Source organism: Oryx dammah, unplaced genomic scaffold (genome assembly GCF_014754425.2).
Source record: "Oryx dammah isolate SB20612 unplaced genomic scaffold, SCBI_Odam_1.1 HiC_scaffold_2, whole genome shotgun sequence".
Taxonomy (NCBI): Eukaryota; Metazoa; Chordata; class Mammalia; order Artiodactyla; family Bovidae; genus Oryx; species Oryx dammah.
In genome coordinates, this window is record NW_024070186.1 from 3,481,267 (window position 1) to 3,494,406 (window position 13,140).

General features: G+C 49.9%; 1 protein-coding gene across 2 annotated transcripts in view; it reads right to left on the minus strand.

Annotated features, from left to right (window-relative positions):
• Positions 1-13,140, minus strand: part of PLCL2 (phospholipase C like 2) — a 207,598-nt gene that overhangs the window by 88,193 nt on the left and 106,265 nt on the right. For both annotated transcript variants that reach the window (XM_040263492.1, XM_040263483.1), the window contains exon 2: positions 695-3,181. In XM_040263492.1, coding sequence (XP_040119426.1) covers positions 695-3,130 — 2,436 coding nt within the window. In that variant the 5' untranslated portion in view covers positions 3,131-3,181. The remainder of the gene's footprint in view (positions 1-694; positions 3,182-13,140) is intronic.

Consider the following 13,140-nt stretch of genomic DNA (forward strand, 5'->3'; position numbering starts at 1 on the left):
GGGGGGGGGCTGGTGTGTGTGTGTGTCGGTGTGTGTGTGTGTGTGTGTGTGTGTGTGGAGGCAGCCTCATGCCTTGTTCTCATCACTGGCAGCCCCCGTATCCTGCTAGACACGTGGACAATACTTACGTACATAATCCTGACTGACTGCTTGCAGCTGCTATGTGGTTCAGAGGTGGTTACCATCTTAGATGTCAGACACATATCGGCATCATGTGTCTCTCACTCAAACAACTAGACTGCTGGGCTCCAGAGTCAAGTGCAGGCTCAACACTCAGACACTGGCTGTTTACAGACCTGCCATTCCCGCAGCAGGATCGCCCGGCAAGAAAGGGCGAGGCATGTCCTTTCATGGTGACAGGCTGTCCGTGCGCTCCAGCTCAGGAGTGCCCAGAAATAGGAGAGATTCCCACCTGCGCTTTTAGGAAAAGCATTCCTTAGGGGCTACCAGGGCCCAGAGCCTCCTATGGGCTCAGCAACAAGGCCGGCTCATTCCCAAGTGTCATCAACGTGTTGAAGGCCCAACTGCCCTTTTGGAAATTTACATGATGGGGAAAAAAAAAAAAAAGACATCAGTGGGTGAGCATTCTTACAAGTAACTGGAATTCACAAAGTACTTTCGATCAGATACACAGCTGTTCGCTGAAACCCTCTAGCAGCCTCCTGAGCCTCTGCGGAGACAGACCCCAGCCTACCTGCATGTTCTCCCTGAGGTCCGTGGCGTCCCGGATCGGGGGCTGGGCGTTCTTGAAGACCTCGTCCACAGTTTTGATCCACAGCGTCCTCAGGGACGCATACTCCCTGGACTTCTTCCCCTTCCGCACGGAGAGGCCCCTCTTGTGGGGCTTGCCGCCCCCTCTCCGATTGGTGATGGCCACGTGCACGAACAGGGACGCGTGCGCCAAGACCTCGCCGGTCAGCGACTGCAGCTGCACGTGGCGGTAGCCCGTCTGCAGGCACTCGAAGGGGATGGTGTACTGGCCGATGAACTCGTCGCCGATGTAGTCGTCGTCCAAGACCACGAAGCGCACCATGGCCAGCTCGGGCAGGTTGACCTGGAACTCGAAGCTCTCGTCGAAGATGGGCGCGTCCCCGTTCTGGTGCACGGTCCTTGTCCTCTGCTCGGCGCAGTCAGCGGGGATGCCGTGGATCTCCACATACACGTACGGGTCCACCACGTCGCCCTTGGCGCCCGAGCCTTTGGGCTTGGGGAAGTTCTGCCCACTGATGACCTTGATGTGGAGCAGCTGTGGGGAGACCCCCGGCACCGAGTCCTTAGTGTTGGCGCTGAAGAAGGAGACTTCCTCCCGCATGATGGCTGGCCGCAGCACGTAGCCGCAGTTCCCGTTCTGCCGGAACCAGCCCACGTTCAGGTCCATCATGAGCCCGGGGGTCTGGAAGTTCATGGCTACGATCTGACAGCCGCACTTCCAAAAATCCTGTGGGTTCATGTTGCTGGAGTCAATCCTCATGGGACTGGGGAAGACCCGGGCCAGAAAGCGCTTATTGTAATTGACAAAGTCCCCGGGGTTCTCGTTGGCGTACTTGCTGGCCAGCACTTCGTTGAAGGAGCAAACCTCCCAGTACTTCTGAGCCTGGAAGGACACCTGGAACTCCTTGAACTGCACAGACTTGCAGATGCTCACCAGCTCCGACAGCTCTTTGCAGAGCTGGAAGCGCTTGGCAGGCAAGTGGTTGGGCAGCTCTGTGCTCTCCTTGCCCATCCTCTGGGACATCTCTGCCCCCTCATCCTCGTCGGTGACATAGCCCTCAACCCCAGAACAGCTGGAGGACAGCTTCTTCGCCTTGACAAGGATCTTCCCTTTCAGGACGTCTGGGGACGGCAAGTAAGATTCCTCCACGTTAGGTGATGTTGTGTACAGCTTGTCTCCTAAAATCTTCTTCATGTGCTGCACCATGACCTTCTGCTGTTTGATGGAACAGTGATTTTCCAAACACAAGATGAGTGGGTACTCGGAAGCGAAGAAGGCATACTTGTTAATGATGTCGATGACGCTGCGGAAGACAATCTGAGAGGTCATGGTGTGGCCCGTGTAAATCACAGGCTCATTATCCGGCCCGTCCCAGACGTCCAACTCCACGCTCCGGCAACCCATTTTAAGAGCCCGGATGTACCCTGTGATATCAGAGGGGCCTCGGAACTGATCCTCTATCAAGTATGTGTTGTGAGATGAGTTGATAAAGTAATGAGACAGAGGCTGCTTCATGTCCTGACAGACCTTCTTATGCTCTGGGTCAAATATGTAACAGTCAGGTGACATAAGGTAGTTGGTGAACCCGTCTATAGACAGCCAGCCCTTCTCCTGACCCTCTTTGGATGGCTCGTACTTGTGGATAATCTCCAGGCTCATTTCCTCATTTACGTGCGCCACACCCTGCTCTGCCTCCAGAAACATCATCAGGTCCTTGGTATCAAGGAATTCTTTATTGCTTGAGAACTGAACTAAAAGGAAATAAATTTCAGGTCTAGTACAAAGCTCGTGGAAAACCTCAACAAACTCCTCCTTTGTGACATCAGTACCAGTTTTGTCCTTGGATTTATGCAGTTCTTTGAACTTAAGCTCAATTTTGCTTGTTTTTAAGCCAGGATTGAGATTCCTGATACACTGCACGGCACTGCATAGAGTTATATGTCCCAGGTTATCTACATCAATTTCACTAAACATCTGTGAAACCCAAGAAGTCCTCATGTTGTCCTGGCTACTTTCTAACATGTCAAGGGTATGTTTTCCATAAGAAATTAGGTACCGCAGTCCCGTGACCCAGATGTTTGCAACGTCTGCAGAGTTGGCAACCAAATCGAGTGACTCATAATTCTCTCCGTAGATGACCGAGAACGCACAGTCTTCGGATATCTGGTCGGAAACGCCATTGCTGCGGAATATGTCTGTATTTTTCCCCGTTCTCACTTCCTTGATGGACTTAATGTCAATCTTGGCTTTCTCGGAGTCCTTCTTGGATGGTTCCCACCTCAGGCCCTGCATGTCGGCGTCCAGCAAGAAATACCTGTGGTAAATCCTAGAGTTGGAGCGGACCTTTTTGAGCTCGGAGCCCTCCACCATGGCACTAATGCAGTCACTCGCACTGCTGATCTTCTTCTCTGTGGGCATGCTGCTGAAGGAGACAGTCTTCTTCCGCTCCCGTTTCTGTTTTGTACCATCCTAGGGGAGAAAAACCACAGTGGATTAGAAGAGCACAAACGTAGGCTTCTGTGTTCAAGACTAGGAACAGAAATTTAATTGTCTTGGGAGAAAACTCATACGCTTAGGATTTCCTATTGTATGTCCCGTAATGCATGGCGCTCATTCACTTCTGAAGCTTAGAAGTGGCCTCTGTGTTTACAGACTAATGCTGCTGCTGCTGCTGCTGCTGCTAAGTCACGTCAGTCGTGTCTGACGCTGTGCGACCCCATAGACGGCAGCCCACCAGGCTCCCCCGTCCTTGGGATTCTCCAGGCAAGAACACTGGAGTGGGGTGCCATTGCCTTCTCCATTACAGCCTAATACAGACAGGTAAAAAAATCATTATGGAATAATTGCAATCCATAAATGTCAAGAGACACGACTTAAAAGCAAAACACAATAAAAGCTTGCATACAGAACTGGCCACATGGTTTGCAGGGCTCAGAGGAAAAATGACCAAGCAGCACTCGGTGTTCAGAAACTGAGGTTAAGAAGGCTGTAGAAGGGCGTTAAGACCCGTACAGGGCCCGAGTCACACACGGGTCACACACCCACTCAGCAGGCCCTGCTGGATACCCTTCTCCTAACCCGGCTTCTCAAAAGGGTGTCACTAGACCACTTTCCTCAGAATTCCCATGGAATCAGCTCTCCAAGGGGTGATGCCCCGGCATTTACAGTTTAGGCATCAGTCTAGGGAACAGGAATGTACTGTAAAGCTGAAAACCGCTCCCTAACCACATGGACTCACTGAGCTGTCTGGGCTGCGTCTGGAAAACTCGGCATGAGCCATTAAATTATGTGTTACATGAGCAGACCCTGGAATTCCAGCAGCAATTCCTGGCTCTTCAGAGTCTCAGATTAGTCACGCTCCTAAATACTTCAAATAGATATGGTTTTACTTCTGCCATTATTTTAAGTCTGGGTGGGAGCCACAGACTTCGGGTGGCGGCACTTCTAAAATTCTGGAGTTCGATTAAAGCCTGCTCCCGTGCGCCAGACGGGTGATTAGAACAAGTCTCCTAATAGTAACAGACTATTAACACTACCAGGAGAAGGCAACGGCACCCCACTCCAGTACTCCTGCCTGGAAAATCCCATGGACAGAGGAGCCTGGTAGGCTGCAGTCCATGGGGTCGCTGAGAGTCGGACACGATTGAGCGACTTCACTTTCACTTTTCACTTGCATGCACTGGAGAAGGAAATGGCAACCCGCTCCAGTGTTCTTGCCTGGAGAATCCCAGGGATGGGGGAGCCTGGTGGGCTGCCGTCTATGGGGTCGCACAGAGGCAGACACGACTGAAGCGACTTAGCAGCAGCAGCAGCAGCAGCAGCAGCACTACCAAGTGAGAACGTCAGGCAGCACCTATGTCTAAGGCGCTTTGCATTGTTCCTCAGCTTCCCTGCATAATGTCGTGGGTGTCCACCATGAGGAGCTGACGCCACATCTATGTATGTATTTAAGTTCTTTCCCTGTACAGACGTCTTTATTATTTTATTTTTAAAAAATGCTCAAATGGCCTCGCTACATCTTTCACAGTTTCAACCTAAAACTTCACACTGCCTCGCAGGAGGTATATGAAATTAGTGATCAATTTTCAGTAAGTCATTATATTCATAAATAAGAAACAGAGAGAAAGATTGGGATTATATGACTTTCACAGCAATAAAGTAAAGAGCATGCAAAATCTCATACAAAGGCATTCTAACCTTCCTGCTCTGGAGAGAATCTATTTTGAATAAAACCTCTACATTTTGAAAAGTGATTAAGCTATTCGTTAGGTCTGAAATTTAAAACCACTTTTATTTTTCAAATACCTATACTTCCAAAAGCAATTTGCAGAGGTAATTAAACTTTAAATCACATAGGTATCGTTTCCCTCAAAGTTTCCAAATGAACCTGAGAGGCTTTTGTGATCTGAATGCCAAGATAAAACAGAAAGGCTGGATGGCAGAGTATTTCTTTACAGTTGTATCCTCAGAACAATAAAGTGCAGAAGACATTAAAACTGCAGGGATGGTATCCATAAGATACACTGTACTATAGCTGTTCCAATCCCTTCAATTTAGATTGTATTCTATCTATTTAAGCACGTTGGCATGAAATTAAGGTTATAACCAGCCATGCATAAGGGCATGAAACATATGCATGAGTTTCAGAGTGAGGGTTGTCTTTACCTTCAACAATACACTTTCATAAGGACAACATGCTAATTAAGTACCTTTATAATTTTTATAAATTATATCTCAAAGCTGCCATCAGTAAAAAGGAATCACAAAGCTAAATGGAGGTACTGACCCACTTATTCACTGAAATATGTATACAGCATTTTCTCAGCATTGTAATCATTTATTCTGTCATTCTCAACATATTGCTTAACACGGGACCACCACTTTCTAATTTATTACAACAACATATTTGGAACCTCTTTTCTATTCAGATGGAAAAGGCAAGTTTCAAAGCAGGTTAGTAACGCCGGCACGTGCTTGCACGTCCACGCATGCTTGCCCGCCCACATCCACGGGACAAGCAGTGGCTTCAGCTGCATCCTCGTGGCGGCAGAAACACAACCCTGCTCCTCACAGGCTCTGCTGGGTGACTTCAAGGCTCTGACCCCGCCACAGGCAGATGACGGCCCCCAGTCCAGGCTGAGGCAGAGGCCGCGCCTCCCTCCTTCCCGACCACCGGCTGTGGCCAAGAACCACCCCTGTTCTCTCTACAGCACACGGAGGCTGTCTCTCCCTCCCCACCGGCAGACAAAGCTATGAGAAAGCATCGCAGGAGAAGGGTGCGTGCCTAGAGACGGACGACTGGGGAGCTGGCCCTCATCCCTGGCGGGACCAGGACCCCTGGCCGGAAGCGGCGGCAGGACATGAGGGCGAGCCGGGCCCTGGGGCCGCGAGAAAGGAAGGGCGTGCACGCGGAGGGGGAGACCCGGGCCCCGCCTGCCGCGTCTGCTCCAGAACCTTCTGTCTGCGGGAGTGCTCCATGCCTGCCGGTGCTCGGGATTGCTCTGTCCACATTCTGTTTCCTCCTGCTCCGGAGACTCTACCTTTCTAAGAACGAACCCATTTCTTCCAGCTCGTCCGTTTTATTGGCATAGAGCTGCTTGTAGTAGTCTCTTATGATCCTCTGTATTTCTGCGGGGTCAGTTGTAATCTCCTTGTTTCATTACCAGTTTTATTGATTTGAGCCCTTTCCGTTTTTTTCGCGATGAGTCTGGCTGAAGGTTTATCAATTTGTTTATCTTTTCTAAGAAGCAGCGTGTAGTCTCTCTGATCTTCGCTACTGTCTTCCTTGCCTCTATTGTCCCAGAATCTTGGTCCCACTTGTATTTATTTCCACTGGTTTTCACTTTTAGCAGAGATCATGTGCCTCAGCTAAGCAGCTCGTCTGCAGCAGAATCGGAATCTATTTTCTATGTTGCCTCTGAATGTTGCTGCTGCTGCTACATCACTTCAGCCGTGTCCAACTCTGCGACCCCACAGACCACAGCCCATCAGGCTCCTCTGTCCCTGGGATTCTCCAGGCAAGAGTACTGGAGTGGGTTGAGCTCAAATTTAAAATTAAAAAGTGATGAAACTCTTATGTGCTACACCTACAGGTCCTTAACTAAAGGAAAACTAAACTCATCCAACTTAGACGCACTAAATCTCCTAACATCAGAGTAAAAAGACACGCTTTTCTGCTGAGATGGAGATGCCTCCAAATACTTCTAAAAATAGTACAGGTGACGTTTCAGAACTGGCTCTGAATGTCGTAAGCAGGCGTCAGCTGAGCTTCTGGGAGGTGAGAACCACAGCCTGTAAATAAACGTGGGCCACTGGTGCATCTCTGCCGCTCCGTCAGCACTTTTCACTCCGAGAGAAAGAACACAAACGTGATGTCTCGTGTGGAAGAAAGCCGGCTACCGAAAGAACCCGCCTCCGCGCCAACCCTGAAATTCTCAATTCTCGATACAGGATCACAGAATTCAGAGTGGGACAGAAGCTGAAAGATTCATTTATACAGTTAACCCACATGTATCGAGAATAACACTTCAGGACCAGGAATAATTTTGTGAAAGCAGTGAGCTAGAAAGAGACAATAAGTAAGCTCTTCCGCACCACAGCAAGCTCAGGAGGAATGAAAACCTTTATAGAACTTACATCTAACATTATAAAGGGAAGTGGCCACACAGATCCCAGTGGAAAAACATACCTGCTTCTAACAAGACTGCCTACTTTATGGAACAGAGGCTTGTCACTACCTTTTTGCCTCTACAATGAGCACGGACGGGGTATTTTGGAGGGCACAGTCTGTAATGGGGGTGGGCGGTTTCAAACACTCTCATCCTGGAGTGAGGAGACAGACACACGGGCCTCACCCTGTTGCAGGCTCCAAGGGGCTCGGTTTCGACACAACCACCAAGGCGCCTCCTGGAGAAGGGGACGCCCACCCGAGGAGCTGCAGCCTGGCCTCAAAGACCAGGAGCTGCTGTCCGGTTGGGAGGGACAGGCCTCTCGATTCCCAAGGCATTCCTCTTGTATGTCCTTTTTTTCCTTTCAAAATTACTGATGTATTTGGGTGTGTCAGGTCTCAGCGGTGGCCCGCAGGGTCTTCCTTGCATCGGGCAGGATATTTCACTGCAGAGCACGGACCCCTCCCAGTCATGGTGGGGCTCAGCCGTGGCCTGCAGCGTGTTCCTTGTACCAAGCAGGAACTGCAGAGCACGGACCCCCCAGTCATGGCGGGGCTCAGCCATGGCCTGCAGGGTCTTCCTTATACCAGGCAGGATCTGCAGAGCATGGACTCCCAGTCATCGCAGGGCTCAGCCATGGCCCGCGGGATCTTCCTTGTATCAGGGAGGATCTTTCACTGCAGAGCATGGACTCCCAGTCATCGCAGGGCTCAGCCATGGCCCGCGGGATCTTCCTTGTATCAAGGAGGATCTTTCACTGCAGAGCATGGACTCCCAGTCATCGCAGGGCTCAGCCATGGCCCGCGGGATCCTCCTTGTATCAGGGAGGATCTTTCACTGTAGAGCACGGACCCCCCAGTCATGGCGGGGCTCAGCCGTGGCCCACGGGGTCCTCCTTGTACCAGGCAGATCTGCAGAGCACGGACCCCCCAGTCATGGCGGGGCTCAGCCGTGGCCCACGGGGTCCTCCTTGTATCAGGCAGGATCTTTTGCTGCAGAGCACAGACCCCCAGTCACGGCGGGGCTCAGCGCTGGCCCGCGGGGTCTTCCTTGCATCGGGCAGGATCTGCAGAGCGTGGACCCCCAGTCGTGCCGGGGCTCAGCGCTGGCCCGCGAGCTCCACAGTGCCTGGGCATCAGCACGTGCAGCACGTGGCATCCCACCTAGACCCGCGTGCAGCCCAGCTGCTCCGCAGCATGTAGGATTCCAACTCCCCAGCCCAGGATCGAGCCTGCGCCCCTGCATTGCAAGGCAGGTTCTCAACCGCTGGACCACCAGGGAGGTCTCCCTCCTGTATTTCTAGTTGATTTACTTTCATTTTCTGTTTGATTGCCAGGGACAGTGAAAGTCAGTCGTGTCCAACTCCTTGCGACCCCATGGACTATACCGTCAGAATACTGGAGTGGGTAGCCTTTCCCTTCTCCAGGGGATCTTCCCAACCCAGGGATTGAGCCCAGGTCTCCCGCACTGCAGGCGGATTCTTTACCAGATGAACCAGCAGGGAAGGCCAAGAACAGTGGAGTGGGTAGCCTATCCCTTCTCCAGCAGATCTTCCCAACCCAGGGATGGAACCCAGGTCTCCTGCATCACAGGTGGACTCTTTACCAGTGGAGCTATCAGGGAGTGTCTCAGTAAACACCAGGAGAAAATGACGAATCAACACTAAGATTCATACACCGGGGAAGGAGGGGTGGTTCTTTTGGGGGGTGGGGCACTGAACTGGGGTGGAGCCTGTGGACGGAGCAGCGTTTACCCTTCTGGTTTGTGTGAGTTCAGTTATTTAATCTGATTTGTAAGTAACATTAGACAAGAGTATGAGATCTTTATGTTTATTGGAGGGAGTCTGGGAATTAAAGAGAGTTTAGAAACACTGTGTTAGAGAAACATCTATCTTTAACAAAACAAAACACCCCAGAAGCAACTTGCAGCCCCATAAGAAAGCACAGCAAGGCCTGACCTTTCTGTAGCTCAGTAACAATAGCTCTGAGTTGAAGGAATACGTCATGCCGGGCACATCAGGGTTACCTTGCAAGGTTCTCTCATACATCTTTAAAACTTTGATGTGCTCTCCAAGATGAGCAAAAAGGAAAAAAGAAGCAAAGATCTGGAGCAAAACCGGTTACTCTGAAGGTCATTTCACCATGTCAGATGAATCGACAAAGAATAAAATGACTTGAAGGAAAGCGAGGTACAGCCAACTGCTGCCTCCCGCTCACAAGAAGGGGCCCTTCGCTGTGAGCGACAGAAAGCTGCTCGGCCCGAGGATGCACCCCTCACCGACCTGCTGACAGCTTGGGAGCCGGCGGGTGTCGGGACAGTCCCCGTGGCAGGTGGGTCCAGCTCCGATGGCGGCTTCCGATCCAGAAAGCCGAAAGGGAGCATTGTTCCCACTTGGCAAGAAACAAACCAGGCTGTCAGCAAGGTCACCACCTTTCTTATGCCCATCAGAGAACCGTGGTCACGAGGGACCTGAATGCCAAGGAGTGGAAGCCCCTCCGAGGACAGGAAAGACACAGACACTGCCGTTTCACAGTTTGCAGAGCGCGGGAGGAAGGGGGGCCCATCACAGAAGCGCACACGAGAGATCACTTACAATTGTAAGGAAACCCTGAAGGCTGCTCACTGCATCAGCTTGGGTAACTGGGAGCCCCACACACAGGGCAAGACGGCACTCCCAGGGGAAGACAGGGGCAGAGTGGGAGGGAGCCCCTCTCTAGGGCCCAGGAATGCAGCAGGTGAAGGGGTCACCATGGAACTTGACCACTCCCCCAGCCCCATTCCCATCCAGAAGCAAAAGCCTTAAGCCTAAGCTACAGTGGAAACTGCGGCAAGTCTGCTTTTCCCCTGGACCTACTTCTGCAGGCTCGCGGACCAAGACCTGTCACCCCTTGGACTGGGAAGCCTGCACCAATAACGCAGAACTCTGCCACCATCAGCGGAAGGGGGAACAGCGCCACAGATACAGCGGAGCCTGGTGACTCGGGGAGCAGGACGGGGTACCCACAAGGTCCCAGCCCTGAAGCCCAGCTGCACACGGCTTCCTAAGACTGAAACTAGATCGGGGGGCTGAGAATCCCCTTGAGTCCGGCAGAAGCCAAGCGCCACGTGGCAAGCGGTGCGCCCTGGGGGAGCGGCAAGACCGTGGAGAGAGACCTCTTTCTGACGCAGGCACTGCAGCTGGAAGCCCACGGCAGAGCAGGAGCCTCGCGTGACCCCCCTGGACCCCAGTCCCCGCCTAGACACAAGGCCGTGGTGGCACGATCCGCAGGAGAGGACTTTGGAGGAGTGGGACTCTCAAGGTAACAATGGCAACTTAAAACACAAGCCCAGATCAGTTATTGAACAGAGTGACTCAACTTCCCCAAACAAGAAGGACCTAGAAGAAGAAGAGGCACGTTCATTTCTGAGCATAAATAGTATTTACCTCGGTCTCCATTAAACATGATGTTTAGCGTTCAATAAAAATTAGACCACACATACACACACACACACACACACACACAAGGTAAGGAAAAAATCCACTGTTAAGAGACAAAGCAATGAGCAGTCAGACTCAGAGGGAACCCAGACCTTTCAGACGGGGACTCTAAGACAACTCTTATTAATATACAAAGGAATGGGGGGTAGACAATATTCAGGAGCCTTTCAAGAAAATGGGCTATTTCAGCAGAAAGATGGAAACTATACAAACGAGTTCAATGGAAATGCTATTTAAAAACTCTAAATATCACAGCTGATGAATTCTTTTGATAGGCTTATAAGCACACTGAACGTAGCCAAGGAAAGAGTCAGTGAACTTGAAAAGGTGTCAACAGAAATTGTCCAAAATAAAACACAAAGAGATTTTAAAAGTAGAAAATGTAAAACAGCGCATCCCAGAGTTGTAGAACACATGTGAAAATTGAGTCCCAGCAGGATAAGAGAGACACAGCATGAGAAGAAATAATGTCCTAGAACTTCCCAAAATCAGATCCAAGAAACTCAAGCCCGAAAATACATACACGCTCTCCTGGACTTATCAAACTGCTGAAAAATACAAAGAGGAAAGTTTAAGGTGGCCAGAGTGAAAAAGAAAGTGAAATATGGAGGAATGGAGGTAAGCACTACAGTTCAAGCGGATTACAGGTGACCCACTCACATCTAGCCACAGGCTGCCTACTGGATCCTGTTTGCAAATGTGCTACGTTCAGTGAATACTGATGAGAAAAGTGATTCTCTTTTAAAGGGCGGTAGTCCCTAAATTTCCCTCTAATTCCCCAGATGAAGGTGTCCCTAACGAAAATATAGGTCTGTGCGGAGTCACAGGTGAGTTTCAGAGGCTGCACAAAACTGATTGGATTCTGAAAGTAATTTGCAAACCCATCTCACTTCTTCTAAGAAGTTTAGAATCTTGGCTTTATTAACATAAATTTTAGAAGAAAAAGATTTATCATTTCGTAAGAAAGAATGTCAACCTTAAATGTTAAAGGCAAAGGATAAAAGGTTTTACAGGATTGTAAAGGTAATTTTAAGGTTATCCAAAAGAGAAATGGCGGACTAAGAGACAGGAAAGAGAGAACGACATGATTTATGGATATCAGTAATGGAGTTTAGCTAATAAACACAGCAAAGTCAGTCTATTGCAAAAGAGCTCTTATTTATAGCTGTGAAATGGTCTTTATTCCAAGGTAGAACAAAATAATCCAGCAATCTATAGGCTTTCTAGTTTAGGAATTACCCATGGAAATGTGATGGGTCACAAGATCTGAGCTAGCATTGCATGTTCTCCATCCCTCAGATTTCCCACCTGTAAAATAGGGATTAAAAAAGGCCTACATCCCACGTTATTTACAGTCCCTGCTTCATAGGGCTGTTATAATGATAAAATGAGGTCATACTGGGAAAGTTCTCTAAACACTGCCTGAATTTTTATATACTCTTGTGTTAGACCCTGCTGAGCTGCAAGGAGATCCAACCAGTCCATCTTAAAGGAGATCAGTCCTGAATATTCACTGGAAGGACTGATGCTGAAGCTGAAACTCCAATACTTTGGCCAGCTGATGTGAAGAACTGACTCATTGGAAAAGACCCTGATGCTGGAAAAGACTGAAGGCGGGAGGAGAAGCGGACGACAGAGGATGAGAAGATTAGATGGCATCACTGATGCGATGGACATGAGTTTGAGTCAGCTCCAGGAATTGGTGATGGACAAGGAGGCCTGGCATGCTGCAGTCGATGGGGTCACAAAGAGTTGGACGTGACTGAGCGACTGAACTGAATAAGTACATTTCAGGCTGAAAGAACTTCTTCATGAAAGAATAAAAAGAAACACTGTCATAAACGTGTCACTGCAGTACTCGAGTCACCTAGGATTTCTGGAGCGTTAGCCCCATCCCAGAAGAATCAGGGTGCACAGCACTCTCTCTGGGCCTTAACTGAAGCCACCACTTAATGCTACCGCAGAACTTCCCAGCACAACCAAACGGATGCGATGCACCAGATACCTCGAGAACCTGTCAAAATAGCCAAATACCCTTTCAAAATGAAGCTTCAGAAGGCTGCATTCTCCTTGTCCAGAAAGAACAAAGAAATAAGCCCTTTCTTAAAAGTAACCTGTTAATTTTAAATCCCATCAATTCAGCGACACTTACAATTTAACTCATGTATAACTATTCATGGAGAAGACAATGGCAACCCACTCCAGTACTCTTGCCTGGAAAATCCCACGGACGGAGGAGCCTGGTGGGCTGTGGTCCATGGGGTCTCGAAGAGTCAGACACG